The sequence below is a fragment of the Hyaena hyaena genome, unplaced genomic scaffold (genome assembly GCF_003009895.1).
Source record: "Hyaena hyaena isolate Hyena2069 unplaced genomic scaffold, ASM300989v1 scaffold_492, whole genome shotgun sequence".
Classification (NCBI taxonomy): domain Eukaryota; kingdom Metazoa; phylum Chordata; class Mammalia; order Carnivora; family Hyaenidae; genus Hyaena; species Hyaena hyaena.
Window position 1 is genome coordinate 799,928 of NW_024081124.1, and position 27,760 is coordinate 827,687.

Genomic DNA, 27,760 nt, shown 5'->3' on the forward strand with positions numbered 1-27,760 from the left:
ATGTCAACAGACGCAGAAAAAGCATTTGGCAAAATCCGACACCTTTTCATGATAAAAGCGCTGATCAAACCCAGGATAGGAGGGAACTTCCCTGACCAGATAAATAACAACTACAAACCAGAAACAACCAACCAGCCACCTAACATCTTACTTAATGGCAAAACACTGAAAAGTCCCCAGAAGATCGGGAACAAGATGCTGGCTCCCGCCGGTTCTATTCAGTCGTCGTACTAGAGATTGTAGCCAGGAAGGCCAGGCAAGGAAGGAAATAAAAAGGCATCCAGGTTAGAAAGAAAAAACAACTACCTGCTGGAGATGGACATGACCTTGCCCGTAGAAAATCCTAAGGAATCATCCCCCTTTAAAAATAAACCTAAGTGGGGCGCCTGGGTGGCTTAGTCAGTTAAGCGTCCGACTTTCGCTTAGGTCATGATCTCACGGTTTGTGGGTTTGAGCCCCCTATCGGGCTCTGTGCTGACAGCTCAGAGCCTGGAGCTGCTTCGGATTCTCTGTCTCCCTCTCTCTCTGCTCTTTCCCTGCTCATGCTCTCACTCTCACTCTCTTTAAAAAGTAAGTAAAACACTTAAAATTTTAAAATAAAATAAAAATGAACTCTAACTGGATCAAAGACCTAAATCTAAGAGATAAAATTATAAAACTCTTCAGGGAAAACAAAGGGTAAATCTCCGTGACTTCATATTAGCAGGTGGTTTCTTAGATATGGCCTCAAATGCAGAAACAATAAAGGCAAAATAGGTAAACTGGGCTTCATCAGAATTTCAAAAATTTGCACTCCAAAGAGTATTATCAAAAAAAGTGAAAAGACAACCCCTCAGACTGGGAGAAAGTAACTGAAAATCACGTAACTGGTAAGAGCCTAGTGTCCACGGTACGTAAAGGACATTCACAACTCAACAAAAGAGAGGCAAACAACCTGATTTTAAAATGGGCAAAGAAGGGCACCTGGGTGGCTCAGTCGGTTAAGCATCCGACTTCGGCTCAGGTCATGATCTCACGGTTTGTGGGTTCGAGTCCCACATCAGGCTCTGTGCTGACAGCCTGGAGCCTGTTTCAGATTCTGTGTCTCCTTCTCTCTGCCCCTCCCTCACGTGTGCTCTGTCTCAAAAATAAATAAATAAACAAACAAATAAAATAAAATGGGCAAAGAATCTGAATTTCTCCAAACAGAATAAACAATGGCCACCAGGCACGTGAGCACACGCTCCCCATCATCTGTCACTAGGAAAATGCAAATCCAGACCAGTCATACACCGTGTCACACCCACTCGCACGGCCATTCTCAAACAACAGACAAGTGCTGGCAAGAGCGTGGGGAAGGCTGAGCTCTGGGAAGGTAACGTGGGGGTTCCCAGCAGTCCCACTCCTGCGCTGTGCCCAAGAGAACCGGAACTACGTCCTCACAAAAACACGCCAACAGAACGGTAAAGGTATCTGCCAATGACATTTGGATAAAGGCTTAATATCCAAAATCTATAAATAATTTACCAAACTCAACATCTGAGAAACAAGTAACCCAGTGAAGAAATGCACAGAAGACATGAACAGACACTTTTCCAAAGAAGACATCCAGATGGCCACCAGACACATGAAAAGATGCTCAGTGTCACTTATCATCAGGGAAAGACAAATCAAAGCAACACTGAGATACCACCTCACACCAGTGACTAAAACTAACAACTCAGGAAACAACAGATGCTGGCGAGGATGTGGAGACACGGGCACCCTCCTACACTGTTGGTGGGAACGTAAACGGGTGCAGCCCCTCTGGGAAACAGTGTGGAGGTTCCTCAAAAAAATGAACAATAGAACTCCCCTGACCCAGCAACAGCTCTGCTAGGAATTGACCCAAGGGACACAGGAGTATGATGCGTAGGGGCACGTGTACCCCAATGTTCACAGCAGCACGCTCAACAACAGCCAAAACATGGAAAGAGCCTAAGTGTCCATCAGCGGACGGATGGATCAAGAAGACGTGGTTTATCATACGATGGAATACTCCATGGCAATGAGAAAGAGTGAAATCCTGCCATTTGCAGCAACGTGGACGGATCTGGAAGGTGTTATGCTGAGTGAAATAAGTCAGGCAGAGAAGGACAGACAGAACACATCTTCACTGCTACATGGATGTTGAGAAACTTAACAGAAGACCAAGGGGGGAAGAGAAGGGGAACAATAGTTACAAACGGAGAGGGAGGGAGGGAGGCAAACCATAGGAGACTCTTAAATACAGAGAACAAACTGAGGGGGTGGGGGAGGGTGGAAGGGGGGGAGGGTGGAAGGGGGGCGGGGGAGAGGGGAATGGGGGATGGGCACTGAGGAGGGCGCTTGTTGGGAAGAGCACTGGGTGTTGTCTGTAGGCATGAATCACGGGCATCTACTCCCAAAGCCAAGAGCACACTGTACACCCTGTGTGTGAGCCAACTTGGCAGTAAATTACATCTTACAAAACCAAGCCTGCGCATGAACACTCAGGCAGCGTGACTCATCACCGTAAGAAAGTGAAAACACCCCAACACCCGCCGGCTGATGAATGGATGGACAGGAGGCAGGGCGGCCGTGCAGGGGACTATTATCCGACCATAAAATGGAATAAAGGTCTGGTCCGGGCCACGGCACGGATGAGCCTCAAAGACACGACGCTCAGGCAGACATCAAATACGAATGGTCACATACTAATGGGTCCCATTTATGTGAAACTCCAGGGTTTTGAGGAGAGGAAAGTGGCGGGTGACTGCTGACAGGTACGGGTTTCTTTCTGGGGAGATGAAGATGTTCTGGAACCAGGTCGGGTAGTGCCAGACAGCCGCCCAACTAAACCCACAGGAACCGCTGAGCTGCGTGCTTGAAGGGGTGGACTGTCTGGTATGGGAAGTATATCTCGATGTTTAAAAAGCGCTTGGCAAGATCGACTTTGCTTGGACGATGTCAATGGCGGCTCTGTGCCTCCCGAGGTCACTGGAGACAAGGTGGTGCCTGGCTGTGCCGTAATCTTGCTTTGGCATCTTTGGCTGATTGGCCCAAACTGAAGTGTGTGGGGTCCACTCCCACCCACTTCTAACCCGCCAGGAGGCTCTGAAACAAAAGCGCAGGGAGAGGGAGGCTGTGAAAAGCACAGACCGAATCCACGGCACCCACGGGCACTATCAGGTTGTATCAGTATCTGGAAAAAAAAACCCAGAGGGCGTGAAAATGAAAAGATGATTGTTCTAATGAGAAACAAAACAAAAAAAACTCCACAGAAGAGTCACCAGAGGAATGGCGACAGCTGAAGAAGCGAAACTGGTGAGCTGCTGACTGTTAGAGCCAAGGGAAGTTTCTGGAGCCCAGGCGGGACCAGGAATCAACAGCAGGGAGGGCAAGGGGAGACACGGGTCCAGCCTCCGTCTAATGTAAGCTTTACAAGGGGAATCACAGACCAGGAAACACTTGAGGGGCGCCTGGGGGGCTCCTCAGCTGAGCCTCTGACTCTCGATTTTAGCTCAGGTCATCATCTCCTGTTTCGTGGGTTCGAGCCCCATGTCAGGCTCTGCGCTGACCACACAGAGCCTGCTTGGGATTCTCTCTCTCTCTATGCCTCTCCCCTGCTCGTGCTCTCTCCCTCTCAAAAGAAATAAGGAAACATTAAAAAGAAAAAATACTTTAAAAAATAATAAAAATAAATTGTGCGTATATGTGTGTGTATGTACACATAAATACATATGTATCTGAATATACTTACATAAATATTTTAGCAAACTTTTTTAATGCTAATTTATTTTTGAGAAAGAGAAAGAGAAAGACAGAGGGAGAGAGAGACAGAGCGTGAGCAGGGGGGAGGCAGAGAGTGAGGGAGACACAGAATCTGAAGCAGCTTCAGGCTCTGAGCTGTCAGCACAGAGCCCGACATCAGGCTCAAACTCACAAACTGTGAGATCACGAGCTGAGCCGAAGTCAGACGCTGAACTGACTGAGCCACCCAGGCGCCCCGTTTATGGAAATATTATATATATTATATATAGGCATATCAATATATCATATTATATATTATACATACACGTATTATTTGTTTTATGTCATACACACACATGTATGCATACGTGACGCGTGTACACATGCATACGCAGTTACACGCACACGTATACGTGTATGTCTCTATGGGTACATGTACACACCAGGCCAGACTCACCAAGAAAATGCAAACCTGTAACCGGGCCGAAGACGAAGAAGGAACCAGCACGGGAACCAGAGGAGAAAGCAGACGGACCCACGGAACATGGAAGATTCCAGTGGACGGAGGCTGCGGGACCAGTGGTTGGAAACCACACCATCACCTCGGCAGCGTGGCCCCAGCCCATGCAAACGGTGCTAAAGTGAAGCCCCCCATGGGGCGGGGTCCCTGATGGGAGTGAAGCCCCCCACGGGGCGGGGTCCCTGAGGGCTGCTCCGTCCCTGATGGGAGTGAAAAGCAGACCCACTCCTTTGGAGGAGCAGCAAAGGGACGTTCCCGTGTCCCCGGAGCCTCCCACCTGAGGCCCCGAGCTCAGCCCCCTCCTGCAGCGTCACCGTCCCTCCGACAGCCGGGCCCACACCTGGGGAGGGCGCCGAGCCGAGGGGTGGGGAAGGGGCTCGGGGAAAGCAGCAGAGGCTACGGACGAGACACCAGCACCAACCTGGCCACCCGCAGGGGGGGCGCGGACCCTCTCCCGTCCCGGAACTGCTCCGGAGAGGGAGGCCTGGCCCAGACCCTGACTGAGGGGGGCGGGGGCAGGAGGGGGCCGTATGGGACGAGGGGCAGGAAACACTGGCCCCAGGACGACAGGTGCGGAGGGTGGCACCGTGGACCCCAGGTGCGGTTTGCGATCTGTCCCTCACTCCTGAGTGACCTCACGCACACACAGCCCTCTCTCTTTTACGACCTTTCGGCTAAGCTACACCCTCCACTCGTCTCTCCACGCCTGGCCCGCAGCCTCCCTGTGAGGCACCCGTCCCGCTCCCCACTCCCGCCTCCCCCCTACCCCGGGCCCAGCAGCCATCAGCCCAGCCTGACCCCCGACATCCTGATCGTACAGCGTCACCATGTCACAGGCAGAGACCTCAGCACGTCACCTTCCCTCCTCCCACCAAGCACTTGTACACAGTAGGTGCTCAATAAACAATGCGTTAGCGCGAAATGGCTGGGCCTGCTCTGCCCACCGACTAACCTCCTGGCCAAGCTCCCCTTTCATTTCCAGGTGCCTCCTGGGCGGGTCCCCTTCCCAGGCCCGCAGCCCCACACCATGGCCACCCTGCCGGGTCCCTTCTCAAAGGCTCCCAGCCTAACCAGCGGACCCCGAGCCTGCTCCACGGAGCCTGTCCCCGCCGCCTGTCCCCGGGGTCACCCTGTGGACTCGAACTCCTGCCCCAGCAGCTCCGTGCGGACAGCCGTGCGCACATCCCGCAGGTCCCAGAGCCCAGGGGGCGTGGGCGGGGGGAGGGGCAGCAGCTGGGAGACAGACTTCACGGAAGACCTGAAGTGAGCCCCGCCCCCCGCTGCCAGGACGCCAGTGCCCCGCCCCGCAGCACGTGTGCACACACCCCGGGGACCCCACCCCTGTGCCCCCATTGCCCTGAACACGTGTGCACACACCCTGGGAGCCGCACCCCCGTGCCCCCACCCCACAGCACATGTGCACACACCCCGTGTCCCCGCCGCCCCGCACACACGTGCACACACCCGGGGACCCCGCTGCCCCGCTCACACACGCACACACCCGGGGACCCCGCCGCCCCACACACACGCGCACACACCCGGGGACCCTGCTGCCCTGCACACACACGCACACACCCGGGACCGCGCCACCCCGCACACAGGCGCACACACCCGGGACCTCACCCTGCTGCGCCTCCAGCCGCCCCAGGGTCTCCATCTGCTCCACCAGGTCGTTGGAGTTCCACTGGCTCATCCCGACGAGGATGGAATTCTTCCCTTCAGCTGCCTCCTCTGTGGGGGGAGCAGACGGGCGTGAGCAGTGGGCTGTGTCTAGGTGACCCGAGCCGTGGACGCACACCTCGCCGACTGGACGTGTCTGTGCTTCTGGACCACACGACACGTTCAGGAAGCTTCTGCTGCGAGCAGGCGTCCCGCTGTGCCCCGCGGCCCCCACGTGCCGCACCTGAAGAAAGTAACCAGGGGGCCATCGTGGGAGGGGCTGCGACCCCACACGAGGGTCCGTTCCCAGCACCGAGGGCGGCATTTTCCGAAAAGAAGGAAAAGAAAAACCTCTCCAGTTGTGAGGAGTGTTTCTTTTGGTAAGTGACTTGACTTCTCTGAGGCTCAGTTTTCCCATCAGAAAAACGGGACTGGCAGGGTCCACCTCGCAGAGCTGAGATCGTGGGGATAAAGGTCTCAGAGCACAGGGGGTGCCACAGGTAAAGACATTGTGGTCACTGCTCTGCCTGAGAAAGAGCCGCCGCAGGCATCAGGGCGCCAGGGGGCCAGGAGCAGGTGTGCGGGAACGGGGGGGGGGGGGGGGGGGGGGGGGGGGGGGGGGGGGGGGGGGGGGGGCGGACGTCTGCTCCAAACAAGCCTTGAGCCGCACGGAACCACTGGCTCTCATCTCAACCGTATGAACCTAGTAACACCCTGTTCTCCCCACGCCCCCCTCTGTCCGTGCCCTTCCCCAGCCCGAGCTCGGCGATTACTCTGAAGTCAGCGGGGTTGTATTCCCCAAACCACATGGAACGTAAGGTCCCATACGACATCCGCACACACCTGGTGCAGCCCCTCATCCCAGAGAGAGGCGTTCCCTCAGGACAAACCCATGGGTATCGCCTGCCCCTGCGGCGCCCTCTCTCGGAGCAGGTACTAAAGGCTGGTGGGGAAAGTCCGCAACCCCTTGACAACCGGGAATAAAGGGACAGGACCCATTTCGCGGCCAAGGTGGTACCGACGTGGCAGAGCAAGGGGAGCTGTCCAGAGTTCTGACTGCTCCGGCGCTCAGTTCCCTCGCGCCCACTTCTGGCTGGGACACCTTCTCCAGCCTCAGGGGTTCACCTACTCGATTTATCTAACAACACTGCTTAAACACTCCCTCTGCACTGAGATGCTCATCATGGGTAACAAACGTCACCTCCCCCGATTCTCAACACAATACTGAAAAGGTACAGTCCTCGTCAACCGCGTTTTAGAGACAAGGAATCTGAAACACGGAGCAGCTCAGTACCTCGCCCAAGGTCACCCGCTAGAGCCAGGACTGAAACCCAACGACACGATTTCAAGAGTCCTCAAACCCTGGCGGCCTGCCTGGACGTCCTGGATCGGCCGCCCAGCCCCCAGCCAAGCTCTACACATGCCCAGACGACTTCCCGAGCCCCGTGTGCTCCCTCTGGGCACACGTCTACACCTCTGGGCAGCGCTGTGTTCTGGGCAGGCCCCGGGTGGATTGCAGGCCACGGTCTGTAAAATCGGTGGTTTACCAGCTCCTTACCAGAAGCAGGGACTGGAGCAGGAAGCAGGGTCTCCACAGGACCGAGGGCAGCTCTCTGCCCGGCCTCCCACCAGGGGGGAAGCAGGGTGTCCACTGGGCACGGGGACACCAGAGCAGGGACACAGGAGACACGGCGGCAGAAACCTCCAGCGTCCCGCCCGGAGGGGGCTCAGCTGTGCCCCAACCCCTGCGACCTCGGGGGCCCAGCCCTATGTGCGGGTCCACGGCAATGAGCCAGTTCTCGTCTAGATGTGGGGAGAGGAGGCCTAAAAGAACGAGCTGAGGGAAGGGGCCTGGGCCTCACCCATCACCCCTCCCCGGTCCCTTATGTTATGTTGGGGGGGATCCTTCACTTTGAACAGGGACACGGAGGCAGAACGGCGATCAGTGAACTAAACATACTTAAAAGTACCTTAAAAGTGGGGGGGGGGCACCTGGGGGGCTCAGTTAAACATCCGACTTCAGCTCAGGTCACCATCTAGCCGCTTCCCATTCAAGCCCCACGTCGGGCTCTGTGCTGAGAGCTCAGAACCTGGAGCTGCTTCAGATTCTGCGTCTCCCTCTCTCTCTGCCCCTCCCCCGCTCACACTCTGTGTCTCTCTCAAAAATAAACAAACATTAAATATAATTAAAAAAAAATAAAAGTACAAGTTGGTAGGTGCTGACACACGGACACACCCCTGACACCATCTCCTGAGTTTCACCCCCTCTTCCCCCTCCCTTCCTTCCCCTCCCCCCTCCGCCTCCCTCCCACTCGGGCCGTAAGCTGCTTATGCCCTGAGGCATCACAGAGTTTCTAGTACATGGGGTCCCAGTCACGCAGGTGCTCTGTCCATCTGTCTGTCTGTCCTCCCGCCTCCTCCCTCCAGGACCCCCGAGCCTTGCACTCTGGCAGAGCCACATTCATTCACGCGAGGTGCGCACCTGGTGGCCCCAGGTCCCGCGCCACTCCGTCCACCTGTGGCGTGGTTCGTGGTGCTTCCTGGGGGCCCCACTCCCCTTCCTGTCGGGTGGGCGCTGTGCTGAGGGACGGCCCGTGGGGGCTGCAGCCGAGCCTCTGGCTGGACCGTGGGCCACTCCTCCCCCCCAGTTTGGGGCAAGTCCCAACGCCCCCAACTCGGCAGGTGGGTGACTGGTGCCCCGCGGGGGCCTGGCGGCCGGGCCTGGTTTTAGCCGCCCCTTCCTGGACAACAGTGTGGAGTGTTTCCAGTTTCTGCCATTTCACTGGCTGGTGAGGGGTCCACTCCCTCATCTCACAGCTCACCTGTCTTCCACCCCCACCACGGCCCGAGGCCCCGAGCGCGGGGACACCGCCGTGCGAGGGCAGTGTCTGGTCCCCGAGGGGCAGTTACTCACGGATAAGTGGATCCTAGTCCCCGCCTGGCCTGACCTCAGTAACCGAGTGACCCCGCACAGGCCTCCCAGCCCTCTGGCCTCAGTTTCCCAGCCTGGAGACGGTGGTGGTGCTGAACTCAAAGACCCTGTGGACCCCTCTCGGCCCCCTGCGTTTGCCCTCGCTCTGCACCCCAGCCCTGGTAGACGGGGCCGTGGCCCCCAGATATCCTTTGACAGGAGGGACGCACCTCTTCTGGGTCTGGGAGCCCGGACCCCAACACCTACCCTGCAGCACCTAAATGGGGCACCAGCCACGTGAGGCCACAGGCCTGCCGCCGTGGCCCATGGAGCCGGCATCCTGCCCAGGGTGTGTCAGGGACCCGGATGGCCCCGAACTCGTGCCCAAGTCCCGGACATGCATGGCCTGGGCCCGGGGGCTGTGTGCTGCTGGCTGGGAGCAGAGAACAGCTTCACCTCCTACTGCCTGGAGCCAGAGACCCCAACGGCCTTGTCCAGGGGACAGCCCAGAGCACACGGGAGGTGGGGAGGGCAGTCAGGAGGAAGGAGGCCTCCGCAGCCTGTAGGGCACAGGGTGGGGGCGGCACGTGCCCTCAGCTGCTCAGGCCCGAGGGGTGGGGTGTGGCTGGCCGGCCCACCCCCAGTGCCTCCGGCTGCAAGCGGTCCCACCATCAGGGAAGCTGATCCTGATGAGCTGCAAAATATTTTATTTTATTTTATTTTATTTTTAAAATTTTATTTATTTCTAGGAGAGAGAGACAGCGTGAGGAGGGGAAGGTCAGAGAGAGAGGGAGTCACAGACTGAAACAGGCTCCAGGCTCTGAGCTGGCAGTCAGCACAGAGCTGGACGCGGGGCTCGAACCCACGAACCTCAAGATCATGACCTAAGCGAAAGTCGGACGCTTAACCGACTAAGCCACCCAGGCGCCCCAACTGCAAAATATTTTAAATAAAAGTGTCCTAAGCATCAAAATATCGGCACCGCTGCTGTCACACTGTGGGTTAGCTGCTAAGAAGCAGCCCCAGCAGCCGCTCCAGCCAGACACCAGCCGGAGACGTACCCGGGTCCCACACGGGCTGGGTGAGGCTTGGCCTCGGTCTGCCCAGCTCTGCCTCCCTGAAAGGCCCCTGACCTGAACTGGGTACTCCCCGCCTCCGCAGGCACGGAGCTGACCGGGACACTGAGGCCCAGAGAAGGTCAGTGGCATGGCTGAGACCATGAGACCATGTCCCCAGTGTCCCGCTCTGGGCCCAGATGTCTTCCGAGTCTGTTTCTGCTTCCAGGCCCCGTTGGGCCAGGCATTTTCAAGCTGGCGTCCCGGGAGTGAGTCAGCCCCCCAGATATGGTGACCTCCTCAGGTGGGGCCAAGCTGGCCACATGAGGACGGGGCCCCTGGGTGGAGGCGGCGGACAGGCAGGCGCGTGTCCGTGGGGACCTCCGGCCGCCGCCCACTGTCGCCAGCACCTGCCCCGGGTGTGCGCTCTCACCCGGAGCCTGAAAGGCGCACCCGCGTTGGCGCGCACACCTGCACTCCCTGCTTCCAGTTCTTCGTCGCCCTGAACCACGCCCTCCATGCTGCCCCCCGCCACCCCCGACCCCTCGCACCCCCCGGGGGTCTGCAACAGTCGCCCCGCCCCGCCCCCCCTCCGCCGCTGATCCTACGCGCCCCGCACAGGGTCTCGGGCAGACAGCCGCCTCTCCTCTGCCTCAAGGCCGGCCCTCGACCCTGGCGCACGGGCTCCTCAGTCCCTGGAACGGTCACCCCGCCGCCTCCCCTCGTGACTGCGGAGAGGGTGCTGCCGACCCGACTACGTTAGGGGCCTGCGTCCTTAACACCCGCTGACCCGCTCAGGGGTGTCGCCCGTCGGGGAGGCCCAGCGCCCCCACCGCTCGCGGGCCCCGGGCACAGCCCCGAGGTGGCCCGGGCACAGCCGGCGCGCCCGCCGCGGAGGCTCACGGACCGGGCACAGGTGAAGTGTGGCGCGCAGCGTCCAGGAGGGAGAGACGCTGACCCCCCGCAGGGGTCCCCTTCCTGAGGCTTCTAGAAAGGTCCCCCAGCCAGTGACGGGAGGATGGCGGTCACTCACCTCTGGCATCGAAGAACTCATCGTCCGAGCTGTCCACGGAGTCGCCGAGGACGCCTCGAAGGTGCCAGGGGGCACCGCCGCCCGGGGGGGGGCCACCTGCGGAGGGGCCACACGTGTTAGCCAGTCCCGAGACCGGGTTCCGAACCGCTCCCACCAGGGCCTCAGCACCCCGCCCCCCCCCAGCCGTCCCGGACGGGGCTCCGCGCGGGCCTCGGCGGGACCGGAACCGGGCCGGAAGCGGGACGCGCCCAGGCGGCACAGGCGCCGCAACCGGGCGGGTTGTGCCGGGCCAGCGCCCGGCCTCGCGCCCACGCCCCCGAGGGAAGGGGCCCTGGTCACGGGGGCCGCTCCGAGGCGCCACCACCTCAGGATGCCCCCTCAGCGAGCGGGACGTCGTGATGGGCGGAACGGGGGAGCCGCGCGCCCCTTCGCGCAGGGCGACGCGCTGCCGCGAGCGGCTCTGTCCGGGCCGGTCACGTGGGCAGTCACGTGCCCCCGCGTCGGGAGCGCGCAGGGGCGGGGCCGCCGACGCCTGCGCAGCGTGTCCCCCCCTCCTCCCCCTGCCGGGCCCGCGGCCTCCAGTGCGCACGCGCGCCCGCACGCGGGGAGTCCACTGAGCCCCGGCTGCGCCCCCGGCCCAGTGCGGCCGCCCTCCTTCCAGCCAGAGCCTCAGTTTCCCCACCTCTAAAGTACCGACCCCTCCGTCGGGAGCGCGGAGGAGCGGAAGAGACGCCAGCCTGCGTATCAGGCCCAGTGATTATTACAACGTCCGCGGAAGGCAGGGGCGGGGGCCGAGGGGTCGCCGGGCAGCCAGGAGCGGGGACACGTCGGGAGGCGGCCCCTTGCCCTGAACCCCGCACCCCCGCCACCCCCCAGGCGCACGACACGCTGGGCGCTGCAGGCCGACTGCGGTCTGTCACACTGGACACCAGGAAAGCGTCAGAAGACAAACGACCCGGTAATTTCCGAGGAAGCGGCTCCGGGGGCGCACGTTAGGCTTTGTCCCCGCGGCCCCGGAGCCTGCGAGAAACCCCGGAGCGCGGGCGGGCCGGGGCGGCCTAGAGGGAGTTCTTCGTGGCTGCAAGGACGCGGCAGCTGGTCGTGTGCTGGGGGGGCTGGCCGGGGGGGGGGGAGGCCGGGCCGGGGGGGGGAGCCAAGCCGTGTGAAGCCAGGGCCCCCCGCCCTCTGTGCCTCGGTTCCTCGGGCGTCGGGGGAGGGCAGGGGCAAAAATCCAGCAAATTCAGCACCACGCGCGTTGGCACAGGGCCTCGCGCACAGCCAGCGGCCCCGTCAGCGATCGTGGGCCGAACACGCGAGGCCGCGCCGTGCCTGGAAGGGTGTGCGCCGTGCCTGGAAGGGTGTGCGCCGTGCCTGGAAGCGCGCGCGTCAGAACGCCAGCCAGACGTTCTTCCTACAGAGTAGAACCTGACAGGTAGGGGGAGGCCGGGAAAATGCAGTGTGTACGTAGATCACGTAATTTTATAGGGCTGTTAATTTTATAAATCATCCTATTTTATCAGTTCTAAGGTGCAGTGTTTTCACACACTTCAACGTCCTCAAACCCGGAGTGCATCTCCCTTTCTTTTTTAAAAAAAATTTTTATATGTTTATTTATGTTGAGAGAGAGCAAGAGCAAGGGAGGGACAGAGAGGGGAAGACAGAATCCGAAGCAGCTCCAGGCTCCACGCCGTCAGCACAGAGGCCCGATGTGGGGCTCGAACCCACAAGTGTGAGGTCGTGACCTGAGCCGGAGGCAGACGCCCAACCGACTGAGCCCCCCAGACGCCACCGCAGGTTGTCGTTCACAGTGGACCCTTGAGCACACGGGCCGGGCTGTGTGGGGCCACTTACACACGGTTTCCTCTTTCAATATCCACGATCCAGCAGCTGTAAACGTATTTTCTCTTCCTTGTAAGTTTCTTAATCACGTTTTCTTTTCTCCAGCCCAGTGGACTGCCATCACACGTGTGTAACGTGTACAACACGCCAAATACGTGTTGATCGACTGTCTCTGTTATTGGTGAGGCTCTGCTCAAGGGCAGGCTATCGGGAGTTAAATTTCAGGGGTCAAAATTCATATGCAGAGTTTTTAAGGTTTTTAAAACTATTATTTATTTTGAGAGAGAGACAGAACCGTCAGGGAAGGGGCAGCGACAGAGAGGGACGGAGGGTCCGAAGAGAGCTCTAGGCTGTCAGCAGAGTGTGACCTGGGGCTCGAACTCACAACCAAACCGTGAGGTCATGGCCTGAGCTGAAGTCAGAGGTTCAACTGACTGAGCCACACAGGTGCCCCGGTCACATGCAGATTTTTTACTGTGGAGGGTGTCAGCACCCCAGGCCCTGACTGTGGGGGGAGGTCAGCACCCCCAGCCCCTCACTGAGGGGGGTCAGCACCCCCAGCCCCTGTCTTTGGGGGGGAGTCAGTGTCCCCAGCCCCTGACTGTGGGGTGTCGGTGCCCCCAGCCCCTGACTGTGGGGGGTCGGCGCCCCCAGCCCGACTGTGGGGGGTCAGCCCCTGACTTTGGGGGGTTTGGCGCCCCCAGACCCTGACTGTGGGGCTCAGTCCCTGACTTTGGGGGGTTTGGCGCCCCCAGCCCCTGACTGTGGGGGGTCAGTCCCTGACTTTGGGGGGTCGGCACCCCCAGCCCCTGACTGTGGGGGTCAGCACCCGCAGCCCCCCATAGTTCCAGGGTCGGCTGTAACTGGCGTGGCTGACTCTACCTCAGGGTCTATGAAGTAATAGCGCATCCTGGCCACTGGTTGCATCTCGGCTTCTGTGGCCGGCGGTAAAAGCGCGGGCACCCAGGGCTTCGGCGCTGGCGTCACCAGGCGCACAAGTCTGGCGTCAGAGAGACCGCATCCCGTAGCAGCAGTGCCCGGGCCTCAGTCTCCCCGTCTGCACGAGGAGAAACGCGATGGAGCCTGTCCCTCTTCAGTGGTGACTGATGTTGGAGGAGCCAGGGGGCAGGTGACAGGTGGGCGCTGTCCCGGCAGTGGCTCCCGGGCACCCTGTGACGCAGCCCCGGCTCTGCTCCCCCCACCCCTCCCCCGCAGGACGCTGGCACTGTTCCCCGCCCGGGGCCCTGGTCCCAGAACACACACTGTTCCCGGAGGGCGAGGCCACCCCGGGGTCCGCTTCCGGCCCGTCCCTCCTGCCCTGCCCACCACAGACTCCCAAGCACGCACCGGCCTGGGCACCTGGCCAGAAGCCACCTGTACGCGGAAAGCTGGGTCTGGCCCCACTCCCCACGGGGACCCTCCAAGCTTGAGATTCTTGCCCACCAGGCGGGCGGCGTGGCAGGCTGGTCGGCAGTTTCCTGCCCCGGGCCCTGGATTTACTGCAAGGGACGCACCAAAACTGAGCACGCCCAGGGGGCGACGCGGGACCAGAAACGAAAGGGGAACGTATTTCAGAGGAAAAAAACAAAACTGCCTCTGTTCTCAGATGGCGTCGCCGTCTACACAGAAAACAAAAGCTCAGGGCGCCCGGGGGCCCCGTCTGCTAAGGGTCGACTCTTGGCTTCGGCTCAGATCATGATCTCCCTGTTCTTGGGTTCGAGACCCTCACGGGCTCTGTGCTGACAGTGCAGAGCCTGCTCGGGATCCTCTCTCCCTCTCTCTCCCTCAAAATAATTTTTTTAAAGCTCTGAAAGGGGACCTGGGGGCTCAGTCAGGTGAGCGTCCGACTTCAGCTCGGGTGATGATCTCATGGCTCATGAGTTCAAGCCCCGCATCGGGCTCTGTGCTGACGGCTCGGAGCCTGGAGCTGCTTGGGATTCTGTGTCTCCCTCTCTCTGCCCCTCCCCTGCTCACATTTTGTCTGTCTCTCTCAAAAATAAGCATTAAAATTTTTTTTTTAACTTCAAAAACTAAAAGCTCTACAAAATCCACAAATAGAAACACGCTATGAGAACAAATAGTTGAAAAAAGCAAGATCGCCGTACACATGACCAACCCACACAAGTCACCTGCACTCTATGTGTTATCAACAAAGAATGAGAATTTGAAATTAAAAAAACAATTCCATTTATAATATCACCAAAACAGAACAAGGCCACAAAAAGAAGTGCGTTTAGATATAAATCAAACGGATGTGAAAATTTCTATGACACCGGAAGTACATCCGTGTCAAATTCTGCAGAATTTACATTAATTTTATCTGCTTTGTCCAGTCACTAAAGGTATAAAAACTACCATACGCACGTGTTAGCGCGCAAGCACCCCTGGGGTCCAAATCCATCCTGTTTCCAGGAAGCGAGCACCCGCGGGGCCCGGACAGTCCTGCTGCCCGGTGACTCGGTCCCTGAGCGTGTAAGCAGTGATGGGCTCGGTGAGGCTGTGCCATCTCCCTGGTCCTTGGGCTTGAACAGCGAGCGTGCGGGTTGGGGAGAAGTTCCCGGACACGGCGGCCCACACACCCGTTCGGCGGACACCCAGCCCAAGGAAAAGGGCAGGGACATTTCTGCCGGCTCTCTCCACACATATGTGCACGCGCGCACATACACACGTGTGTGCGTGTACACACACGCATGCACACACGCACACAAATATGTGGGAGGGGGCTCAGGTGTCAGAGAGGGCTGCCTGGCCCGCAGGCACGAGCTGGGGACGCGACGGGGGGACCTGGCACAGCTCACCTGCTGCAGGGGTGCGGGGAGGCAGAGCTGGGGCAGGTTCTCGCAGCGGAGAGTGACACGGGGAAACGGATTCGCCTCCTACCTCCGCCCCTTCCCCGAGCGCCTGACGGTGGCGTCACAGCCTGAAGACAGGCCAGCGCGGGGGCCAGTGTGGACACTGGGCTCCGGGCGCCTCTCCTTTCAAGCAGACCCCACCCCGCCGGGGGCTCCGCTGTGGGCCAAGTCTGCCTCCGGTGTCTCTTCAAACGCACATTTTACCTGCTAACCGTTTATCCTCATTGTCTTCAAAATGCGTCCTTGCAGGGTTTTTTAAAATTTTTTATGTTTATTTTTGAGAGAGAGAGAGAGAGAGAGCGTGAACACCAGCAGGGGAGGGGCAGGGAGAGAGGGAGACACAGAAGGTGAAGCAGCTCCAGGCTCCGAGCTGTCAGCACAGAGCCCGACACGGGGCTCGAACCCACGTGAGATCACGACCTGAGCCGAGGTCAGACGCTCCACCGGCTGAGCCGCCCCGTGTCCCCGCTTCCCTAGAGTAACCCCACCCAGCCCTCAGAGGGCACCGTGCGCCCCCATCCTGCATGTTTGTCCAGGTCACAAAGCCCCTACGCGCGGGAGGCGAGGCCCGACCGGAAGCAAGACCCGTCCAGCCCGCCCACCGGGGTGCGGGTCAGCGTCTGGGTGCCTTGCTGGGGACACCGGCACGTGCGCCTGCGGCCCCCCAGCCCCGCCTCCCGCCCGAGCCCGTCCTGAAGACGCAGACGCAAGGCGCCCCCACATCTCCCCTCCGTCTGCCCCTCACACACACACCAGCGCGGGTGAAAACCCCGCAGGGGCCGGCGCGTGGGCCACGCAGCGCACAAGCCTGGGCCCCTGCCACCACTTACGGGTCCGCAGCGGGAGCGCGGGAAGCTCGCAGGCCTCACCTCTGCCACCCGTGAGGTGGGGAGTCGCTACCTCACTCCGTGCACACGGCCCGCTGCAGCGCCCAGCACCCTGGCACTCGGGAGACGCGAGCCCGTCACGAGCAGGACCGCGGTGTAGACGGGCGCACGGAAGCTTCCAGGCAGCCCCTCAGGGCCACAGACCCGCCCCCGCTCCTCCAAGGCCCCACACAGGCCGTCCAGCACGCTCCCCTCTGCCCCCCACCCCCCCACTGCTCCGACTTAAAGCTCTAAGGACAGAAGGGGAAGGGGAAACGCTCCCGCCCGGAGGGAGACCCCGCCCTGCGCTCCTGAGCCCCGCCCGGGGAAGCCCTGTGACGCGGCACCCGGAGGAAGCAGTTAGGGAGTGAGGGGTGCCTCCAGCGCTAAACGTCCACACCGCGCCCCGCAGGTGTGTTCACAGGGGCCCCAGACCGAGGGCCTGCAGGCTGGAGAGCCCGGAGGCCTTCCTGGGGGGGCGGCCCCAGCTGAGCCTTGAAGCGGGGGCCAGGGTGGGAAGGAGGAGACACAGGTCAAAGCGATCAGGCCGTTCCTGTAAGAAGCTGGATCTAGAGCCTTCTCCAGAACGGGAGTGTGGCTCGTGGGAGCAAGGAGGGGACCCGGGTGTGACAGCCACGCTCTGCGGATGTTCAGGTAACACCTGCCGGGTCCCCACCTCCACGCACCCTCCAGCGCCTGAGAGCCGGGATAGGGTGTCCGGCCCGGGGCCTGCGCCGCCCCCCCACCCCTAAGGCCACGAAGCCCCGCCCTGCATCCAAACGATGCGCACCTCGGGGACACAAGCCACAGAGAGGAGCGCTCCGCTGTGACAGACACTCGGGCCTTGTCCCCATTCTGTGTCTGTCACACACAGACACACACACACAGACACAGATATGCCTCCACATACATAAACACGGGCACACACGTGTACATGTACAACACGCACACACACACGTGTACACACACAAGCCCACATCCACATGCACCCATACCCGAGTGCGCACGTGTGCCCCTACACACACGCGCATGCACACGCACGTACAAGGACGGCGGGCTCCACGGGCTGCAGCATCTGGGTCTCACTACCATCCATGCTGCGGAAATAATCAGCCACGGACTTCCCGGCTCAGAGCCTGCAGGTGGCTCGCGCGGACTCGCTCACACACACGGCTTCACGCCCAGCCTCACAACGGAGTCACACCTCACCGCTCCTCTGATCCGGCCTGGCTCCCGGGGGGCCATGAGCAGGACACGGAGGGAGACGCGGGGTCGCCGCCGCCGCCCCTCCCCAGAGCCCGTCCTTCCGCGTCACGTGGGAGGTGAGCCACCGTCCCGCCCTCACTCCCAGCCCTGCCCCCATCCGCTGGGCATCTCGTGAGTGTCACCACCCACGCCGTGCCTCAGTTTCCTCCTCTGTGAAATAGGGGTAATAATAGTACTTACAGAGGGTGGAAATGAGGAGTAACTGAAATGATTTTTTTAGAGACAGAGTGCGAGCAGGGGAGGGGCAGAGGGAGAGGGAGAGAGAGAATCCCGAGCAGGCTCCACGCTCGGCGCAGAGCCTGACGTGGGGCTCGAACCCACCACCCTGGGATCAAGAACTGAGATGAAATCAAGAATCAGACGCTCGGGGCGCCTGGGTGGCTTAGTCGGTTAAGCGTCCGACTTTCGCTCAGGTCATGATCTCGCGGTTTGTGGGTTCGAGCCCCGCATCGGGCTCTGTGCTGACTGCCAGCTCAGAGCCTGGAGCCTGTTTCGGTCTGTGTCTCCCTCTCTCTCTGGCCCTCCCCTGCTCACGCTGTCTCTCTCTCTCCCCTAGAAATAAATAAAAAACATTAAAAAAAAAATTTAAAAAAAAAAAAGAATCAGACGCTCAACCGACTGAGCCCCCTCCGGCGCCCCTAAACGAGTGGATATTTGAGAAAGGCCGAGCGTGGCGCCTGGCGCCCCGCGGTACATTCTCACACAGCAACTCCGCTCTTCTCCCCCAGGCCCTGTAACGGGTACAGGGGACACGACGGGAACCGCCCCCAGCAGGCGGCTCCCCATCCTCCCCCCTCCCCCACCCCCGGCTCCCCGCCCTGCAGACTCCGAGCTCCCCAGGCCCAGACGGCCACCTGCCGGCCTGGGCACCACGGCCCCCGGCCCCTGGGAACCATGCCCCTTCGCTCCACGCCTTCGCCCCTGCCGCTGGTGCCCGGAGGGACCCCGCCCCCCCCCGCCCACTCCCACCCGAGCTCCGAGCCTTCCTTCTCCCCCGCCTCCTCAGGGCTCCCCACGTCCCCTGCCTGCGCCCACTGGAGCACCCCTGGGGCTACCCGCCCTCTGGCTGTGGCTTCCCCGGGGCGGTACCTGCTGGGGTCCCCACAGGCCCATAACCCCTCCCGGCCCGCTTCAGGGCAGATTGCAGGAGCGGCCCCTCAGGGGAGCGGCCCCCCAGGCCTGTCCTCGGGCGCCACTGGGGGGTCAGGACGCGGCTGGGAAGCAGACCAATCCAGGGCCCTGGGCCCACCAGGGAGGAAGGAGAGGCCAGAGAAGCTGCTTCCAGAAAAAAGGCATCATGGAAGGAAACCAGTGCTGGTTGGGGGTTGGTTGCTATGGAAACATGTCCTAACTACTTCCCAAACTGCTGTATGCGCCACTGATGAGCCTATGGGCTGGGCTCTTTCGGGGACCTGGGGGGAGCCCTGGGAGGGCCTGTCTGCTGGGGGTCCAAGCCCCCAGAGCCCAGGCCCTGGAGGACCCGGAAGGAGCCCAGCTCCTGGGGGAGCCAGGCGTGGACTCCAGGCTGCAGACTGACCCCGAGACCGGCCCCAACCCAACCTGGCCCCGGCCCCAGCCTGCACCTGGAGCGGGCGGGCCACGCGTGGAGCCACGGCCCCGTCGCCGTGGCCAGTCACAGAGCCGGCCGCAAATCGGGCACGACCAAGCAACCACACCAGCGGCGGCCTTCCCCGGAGCCCGGCCACGCCGGCCCCCGGGCACGGTCAGGGGGCAGCTCCTCTGTGCCGCTCTTCACACGGTCCCTGAGCCCAGGCAGGACGGGCAGTGAGCCTGCCTGAGGCTGAGAGTCGCCGGACGGAGCTGGCCCGGCCACCGTCGTGGCCCCGTCCCCGGGCGCGGGCCAGAGCGGGGCTGGGATCCCCGTTTCCCAACAGGACACGGCCGGCCAAACCAGCTACTTGGAAAAAATAGGCTTTTTGAAGACCTGCTGGTAATCTCATAAGTATGCCATTTAAATGCCCATTAATTACGTTACTTAGGAGGTAATTAGTGATTAATAGCTTTGGCTATCTGTTGTACTTTTCACAGGCTCTGCAAGTTTGCCTTCCAATGAGACACTGGAGGCAGCTGTCCCCAGGCGGCCCCCTCTGTCCCACCAGATTCTTGCTCTTCTGCTCAAGGGAGCTCCCAGGGGGGCTCCTCAGGAGGGCGGGGTGGGGGCGGGAGATGGGCGTGGGGGCTGCCAGTCACCCCAGGAGCCCCTGCAGGGACCCAGGCCCCAGGCCCCTCCCCCGGGGCCACGGGGGATGCTGTGGAGACCCCCACCTTGCCGAGCAGCCCGGGTTTTCCTGGGCACCGCAGGCTACCGTGAGCAGGGGCCGGGGCGGGGGGGGGGCACCGTGACCCCTGTGGGCCACGTTACCACCTGCAGCTCCCAGGCCCCCCCTCTGGTGCATCCACAACCCCAGGAGCCGAGGCAGGGACCCTGGGGGGGGGGGGGCGGGGACTGGCTGCTCCAGTGACAGACACTGTGTGGAAAGGGAACAAAGAGCCAGCAAGGGATGAACACCCCCCACCGGGCAGCAGTGGGAGGGCTGAAAATAGGCCTTTTTACCACCAGGGATGACTCCAGGGCTGCTCAGCGGGGACCAGCCCCCCAGGGGAAGGGAAGGGGGTGAGGACAGGATAAGGAGGCCTCAGGCCAGGCCAGCAGAGGCCTGGGGGGGGGGGGGGGGAGGGGGAGGGGCGCCGGTCCGGAACCGCTGGAGCAGGTGCAGAGGCCAGGGGAGCATGTGCGACGACGGGCGGCCGCGGGCGCTGGCGGCCTCCGGAGACAGGCCCTGGGCAAGTGCCGGCCTGCGGGCTCACCCGGGCCTCTCCCGGGCAGGGGGCGGTGCCGGGCGCACTCCGCACACGCCGGGCGCCCAGCAAACAGGGCGCGCAGCCGATGGCTCCGTAGAGGCCGCTCTGAGCCGCCAGAGCGGGCGCCCCTCCCAGACAGGGCCCAGCTTGCTTCTATTTTTGTTTCCAACCCTTGTTTGGCGTCCCTGCTAACAGACGGCTACCTCCCCTCCCTTCCAGAATAATGGGTCATCTGGGAAGGGAGCACCTCCTCGCCGGCCTCCCCCCACCCCGCGCGGGTCTGCAAACAGGGGGACCCTCTCCAAGGAAGGCAGGCCCCAGGCATGCCCAGCCCTTCCCCTGGAGGCCGGCCCCCCAACGCCTTCCCATGGAGGCCGGCCCCCCCAACGCCTTCCCCTGGAGGCCGGCCCCCCAACGCCTTCCCGTGGAGGCCGGCCCCCCCAACGCCTTCCCCTGGAGGCCGGCCCCGCACCCCGCTGCTCTCGAGCCTGCAGAAGAGCCGCACCAAGAAGCGCAGGTGGGGGCTGGACACCCAAGAACTCAGGTCGCGGGGTCGGATGCAGCCGCACCTGCCCGTGCCGGCCCAGGCCACACACGCAGAGCCTTCCCCCCAGGGGCCCGGATCCCCACCAGGCAGGCCCCCCCAGGCCTCACGCTGAGCCCCACAGGCTTGGGCACAGGAGAGCGGACTCGTAAATGCCGCCCTGGGGAGAGCCCGGGGGTGGGGGCCGCGGCAGGGACCCCCGCTCCCGCCTCAGAGCCGCTGACGGCAGGAGGCTGCCCCCCCGCCCACACACGTACCCCGGTGGGGACCATGGCCACACAGCTGTGCAGGGGGGCGGGCGGGCGTGAGGCCCTGGAGGTGGCTTTACCTCCGGAGTGACTCACTATGGCTCCCATTCCTTTGCAAAAGGGGTTGCGATGTAGCATTTTCGTTCTCCTTAGAAAACAAGAATTTTAAAACAGGGAGTAGAGAGAACTCGAGGGCGTGTGGGGGGCTGGGATCTCATGTGGCTTCCGGCTCACTCGTTATGCGCTCCTGGCCCCCTCCCACTCCAGCCCACGGGTGGGGGACCGGCTACCCCTCCCCCGCGCAGGGCAGATCTGGCGATGGCAGGCCGGCCAGGACCCCCAGAGGCATGAGCCCCTCCGTCCTGGGCCTGCCCCCGACCTCTCGGGGTCCCGAGGAGGCAGGAGAGGGGGTGGGGGCCTCCAAAGCACAAACCAGCGGGGGGGGGGGTTCTTTCTCTGAGAAGAAAATCCAGCATTAGATTTAGCGCTGGTCCTGGTCCCCAAGCTCTTCCCCTGCTCTGCTCCGACCCCCTCACCGATGGGGAAACAGGCCCAGAGAGGCGGTTCAAGACCAATCGGCGTCTTCTCGGTGGTACAACTTCCCCGTTAGGGATGCTAAATCCAAGCACAGGGAGACCCGAGTCCTGCATCCAGCTCTGCCTCCCACTTCACGTGATTCTAGAACCAGACGCTTGATCTTCTGGACCTCGGTTTTCTCATCCACGAAATGGGAGCAACAACCCTCACGGGAAGAGATGCTGTCGAGCGCCGGGTGGGGGCAGGTTGGGCGCACCGACACCGTGCCTCCCGCCCCCACGCCTGGAATCCACCGGGACGTCCCCACGTGCGGAGCCTCACGGGTCTCCGGGCCACCCTGTGCCTTTCTGGCCTCGGTCTCCCGCCCTGCGCGTAATTAGCGGGTGGGGGGACACCTGCAGACTTCCTGCGGTGACGCGTCGCGATACACCAAGACCTCTACAAGACGCCATGCCCCCCGGCCGCTCCGACGCAGACGCGGCCCCGCCGGGGGGGGCGGGCGTACCCTGGGCTCACACTGTCCCCCCTGCAAACCCTAAACACCTGCCACGCGAACAGCGCTGCCGCTGTGGCTGCAGGGCCTTTGGCCGGAGCAGCCTCCACGGCCCAGACTCCGGGCGCAAAGGGGCCCTGGCTGGGCCGCCGGGCAAGCCCCGGGGACAGGCGGCCCAGCAGCGGACGGGGGGCCCCCAGAGCGCCGGCACTCCCGCCACGGCAGGGAGGGCCAGGAAGGCGCTCAGGAGACACCGTGTGAGACCCGCCGAGTGGGACGCCGGCCTCGGCTCGGGCCCAGCGTTTCCTCCGGGCACCTGAGAAGGTGAATCTGCCATTTCCTTGCGGAACAAACACGGTGTCCTTCCCAGACTCGTCTGAGCCACGCTGGAGCCTGAGGCCTGGGGGCGCCTCAGACTGGCGCCCTGAATCCCCCGGCACCTTCCCAGGGTGCTGGGTACCCCTTCCTCCTCTGGGAGACCTGGCCACAGCAGGGCCGGGGACCCTGGACGCCGTCTGGCTTTGAGATGACGCGCTGGCTGATGGCAGAGCGGGGGCCAAACCCAGACTCCGGAAAAGGGGGTTCGAGGCCCTGCTGGCCACCACCCTTCTGTGGCCTCCCAGGCCTCAGTGCCTCTTACCGCCACGGGTTCTAAGCATCAGGATCTGGGGGCGCCCCCAGCACTCTGCCCACCTGGATTATGGGGTTCGGCCGCTGACAGGCCCCACCCCTGGGGCCCGGGGGTCTCAGCCGCCCCCCAAGCAGGCGGAGGGGCTGCCGAGAACCTCACCACCCCGCCCAACCTCCCACACTGTTCTCTGCGCCACTTCTCTCAGCCCCACCCCTCCCCACACACCCCTCCAGGGCCTCCACCACCTTCCCACCTCCACCCTGCCTTGGCCCCCCCACAGGAAAATCCTCCTCGCCCAGCCCCTAGCTGACCCACGGCTGACCCCTCGCCGCCTTCCTGCCCAAATTCACCAGCTTCTGAGGCCCGCGCTCCCCGTTTCAAACCACCTCTGGCTTCTTCCGGTCTGTACAGCCCTGGAGGGTGCGCACAGGCACCCCCGGGGTGTGAATGACTGTCCCCCCAGGGAGGCCTCGCCCCTCCTGGCCCACGGGACCTAGACCTCCCGCGGGGCCTCCCTCCCTCCCCTCAAGACCGGACACAGGGCACACCAGTTCTGGTCTGGGGGACCGGAACTCCCAGAGGCTGGGAACGAGTAGTAACCCGTTTGAGATCCACACCCTGTAATTTATCCTTTCTGGAACCTCCTAACATGTTTCTGTGCACCCGGGCCCTCCTGGCAAAGTGAACGTCCTTTTGCTGCCGCCCTCCAGCGCCTGTCTGACAGAGTTGACGTGCCATGGCTGGTGGCTCAGGCTGTACACTGCACAAGTCCAAGGACACCATTCACTGCACTACAGTATGATGATCCTGGAGTCATGCCCAGGGGTGACTCTGGGCCCAAACCTCACTAGGTGGTTCCTTGGCCTAGGAGAGGGAATGTCTCCTAGGCCAGTCTCCTGCTCCTGCACCCCGGTCTTCAGCCTCCCGTGGTCATGATGGCATCCCCAGAGCGAAGGCCTGATCATTTCTGATCACCAGTCTGCCCATCTGCGGTCCCCAACAGCCACCCCTCTGTTCTGTCCCCTCCTTGGGCCCCAGTTTCTCTAGCTATGCAGAGAGACACAGGCCCCCGTCTGCAAGGGCCCCTCTGTTCTGAAGCCCGATCACTCCACACGGGCGCTGCCAGCGCGGCTCCCGTACACACGTTACCGCAAGCTGTTTTCAGGTCAGTAGGCTTAGAGCCTGAAGAGAAGGGACACCTACAAAATGCAGAGTAACCCAGAAGGATTGAGAAAAGGAGGCATAATCCCATCTCGCTGGGTCAATCCCGAAAGGCTCCTCGGAGCGGCGGCTGAGTATGGGCATTGGATCCACGGGGGGGGGGGGGGTGTGTCAGGCTGCCCTGAAGTGAAGGGCCAAGCACAGAAATGCCCCAGAAAAGACGAGATGTCAGAGCCACACGCGGCACAGACGCTCGGGGAGGTTTTCACCTGGCACTGAGCAAATTCCCTCCAACCGGCAGCCGGGGACCAAACGACCCGCAGGCCAGGGCACAGGGGCCAGACTGCACCCCCGGACCATGGGGTTGACCTGACGGGGCCGTGATGTAGAAAGGCCGTCACCCAGCACCTCTAGAGTCCGGCACACCCGACTCGGCGCCCAGCCTCTGCCCAGGCCCTCGGGGCCACCCGCAGGGAGAGCTTTTCTGAGCCTGGGCTCCAGACGCCTAGGAGGGGCCGGCATCTCCTTCCTCCCGAGTCGCGGGGCCTGTTCCGCCTGCAGGGTTAGCGCTCTTGCGGTGACTGTACCCCGGCAGGTGGGTCGTGCAGGGCTGTGCGCACGCACACGCACACGCGGAGCGGGGCGGCGGGCGGGACACACAGCCTGCCCTGTGCCCTCTGGGAGGACTGGGGGGGGTGAGGCCCGAGGCTCCTGGAGGAGGAGGGAGAGACACAGACTTCGGCAGGAGGGAAAGGCAGGGAAGTGAGAAAGGGGTGTTGAGATGCTCTCACTCAGCCGGCCCCACCCGACAGGACTCCTCCGGGCCCTAAATCACACACCCATCGTGTGTACAGGGGGTCTGGACCTGCCCAAGGCTCGGAGCAGCCTCCGTGGGCAGAAGCGGATTTGCACACGGCCCGTGGTGTTCACACCGAGAGTGCGTACGGGTTAATTCACACTCATTCCATCACTATCTCTGCTTGTGGGCGGAGGGGTGGGGTTCATGCCAGACCGATGCCGAGCCCCCAGGATGGCCCAGCACCTGCCAGCGTCACAGGCCTGCTGTGAGTTCGTGGCAGCTTCACAGCCGCCAGGGTCACCACCGAGCGTGGCCTGGTGGGCGGTCCCCCGCCCGGGGCCTCTGGAGGCGCCGCCAGGCCCAGAGTATGCAAGGTCCTCCTGACCCCGGGGCCCAGCTCGGGGCCTGGCACACAGGGCGCTGGCGAATGGACGCCTGGCTGAATGAATGAAGGACCGAACGACTGACGCCCACTCCCTCACACCGCGGGCTTCACCGCCCGCGCCCGGGGGAGGGCAGAGCCCACGGGGCCCCACGGAGGCCGAGCCTGCGGACCCGCGGACCTTAGCACCTGCGGCTCTGCGGCCCGGGTCCGGTGGGGGCGGGGGCGGGACGGCTCCCGAGCGGCGCGGCGCGCACCCCTCCTTCCCCAGAAGAAATCTGGGTCTCCTGACTGAGCTGGGGGCGGGGTGGGGGGGGAGGTCGCCGCGTCCCGGATGGAGCGAGCGGTGGCCCTGGGGGGGCGCGTCCGGACCGGCGCGGGGGGCACGGTGCCGGGGGCTGCGGGCAGAGACGAGGGTGGGGGGGTGGCGGGACCGGACCAGGCGGCCCCAGCCCGGCCCCGGCCGGCGGCGCCCCTCCGGGTGCGGGGGGCGCAGGAAGGACGCGGGGCGCGCGCGGCCCGGCCCCCCCGGAGCCTCCGCCCACCTGCGCGGGGGCTCACCTGGGCCCGGGGCCCCTCCCGCAGCCGCGCGCGCGGGTCCCTCCCCCGGGCCGCCGGCCCCGCGCCCCGCGCGCCCGCCCTCACCTGCGCGGCCCGCCGCGGCCATGTCCCGGGCGGCGGGCTCCGGCTGCGCCGCGCGCTCCTCGCCGCTGCGGCCCGGCCCCGGCCGCCGAGCCGCCTCCGGCCCCGGGCGGACTCCGCGCGCCGCGCCCCGCGCCCCCGCCCCCGCCCCGCGCGCCTCGGCCGCCGCAGCCGCCGCCTCGCCGCTCCCTCCCGCTGCCTTAAAGGCGCCGAGCGGCGGCCGCCGGGGAGGGACTGGCGGAGGAAGGCGCCCGACGCCGCCCCCGCGGCCCGCACCCCCGCCCGGCTCCGGCTCCGGCCGCCGCCGCGCGCGGGGGGCGCGGACGCGGGGAGGCCCTGCGGTGCGGGCGGGGGCGCGGCGCCCCGGAGGCACCCCCGGGGGCACCGGGAGATCAGAGAAGCCTGAGACCCAGGGCCCGGCGCGGGAGGGAGTCCGGGAGGGGAGGGGAGGGAGGTGGTGCGAGGGGTGGAGTGTCACGGGAGAAGCCCCCACGCCGGCTCCGGGGTCATCTCCAAGGTCTGACCCGGCCTCGATGGGGAGGGACCTCAGTGCCTTTAGCTCTGCAGGAACGTGTGCGGCACACGCCATCCCACCTGGGGTTCCGCCCGGAGCACTCCGGGGTGGCGGGCTGCTCCCCGCGCCCAGCTGGGCGTAGACATTCGGTGAGCAGGTCTGGCCAAGGCTTAGCTGCGGGGATCCACAGGCCCGCCCGGCTCCAGGCACGAGACCCGAGGGGTAGCCCCCAGAGGGCCGGGCTGGGTCCCCGGACCCAAGAGCTCCCATGGCAAGGCACCACCACCCTGCCCCCTGCTGCCCGAAAGGGTAGGGGTCGCTGCTCCTCTGGCTTCCCCATCCACCAGGCCCTGCCCTGAGAACGCGCCCTGGCTTGCTTGGGAGGAATCCGCAGCCAGGCACCCCAGCTGCCCCGCCCCGCCCCCACCTTCTGGGAGAAAAGGTCCATCAGATGACCCCCCTCGGCGAGTCCCAGTCCTCGCTCCATCAGCCCCTCCGGGAGAAACCGGACCCACCTAGGCAGAGCCACAGGGGCTCCGTGAGTATCCAGTCCCCGCAGCCCCTTTGGGTCTTTAACTCCATCTGCAGGATTCTCACCAAGTGGCCTGCACCTCCTGGTTGATTACATCCAAGGACAAGGAGCTCAGTAGCTCAAGCCAGAGTTATTCCATCTTTGGACGGTGCCGCCCATGAGAATCCTTTTACTCATTTGAGCTGAAATCTGCATCTTGTCTGACCCACATGTGGGTGCTTCTGACGGGTGTCCCACCCAACAAAACCAAGGCTTCCCAGGGCCCTCTGTCCAGACTCCCGGGCGGGGGGGGGGGGTTCACCTAGCGGACAAACCGCCCCGTCTGCCAGAGACTGAAAGTCCCTCAGTCCCGGGAGCTCTGGATCCCGGAGCCAGAAGGCAGCACTGACTCCAGGAGACAGACTTTCAGAAGCGCCAGGGCCACGGGGCCACAGCGTTCACCCCGGAAGAGCGTGCATGGATTCCTGCAGGCCTTCCCCGTTGCCGGGGTTTGGCGGGGATGCACCAGCAGTGGGTGCTGGCCGCACGGGCAGGTGGCTTTGCCTACAGCCGGTCGGTGGACCCGCGGGTGCCCGTGGAGGCACAGTGTGCGGCCGGGCTTCTCCGTGAAGAATGGAAGTGCAGGTTCCCTGTGGGCGACCAGCAGGTCTGGGTTTGGGGCCTGTCTTCTGTCCGTGGCTGCCCCCCCCCACTTCCCTGCAGGCAGGGCACAGTCAGAAGCCTG

The 27,760-nt window shown here is 63.1% G+C and overlaps 1 protein-coding gene across 2 annotated transcripts in view; it reads right to left on the bottom strand.

Annotated features, from left to right (window-relative positions):
- PITPNM3 (PITPNM family member 3) overlaps positions 1 to 26,022 on the bottom strand; it is a 60,501-nt gene extending 34,479 nt beyond the window's left edge. For both annotated transcript variants that reach the window (XM_039254538.1, XM_039254537.1), the window contains exons 1-3: positions 25,994 to 26,022; positions 10,908 to 11,003; positions 5,873 to 5,980 (exon numbers count right to left, since the gene is read on the bottom strand). In XM_039254538.1, the coding sequence (XP_039110469.1) occupies positions 5,873 to 5,980; positions 10,908 to 11,003; positions 25,994 to 26,015 (226 nt within the window). In that variant the 5' untranslated portion in view covers positions 26,016 to 26,022. The remainder of the gene's footprint in view (positions 1 to 5,872; positions 5,981 to 10,907; positions 11,004 to 25,993) is intronic.
- Between the last annotated feature and the right edge of the window lie 1,738 nt (positions 26,023 to 27,760).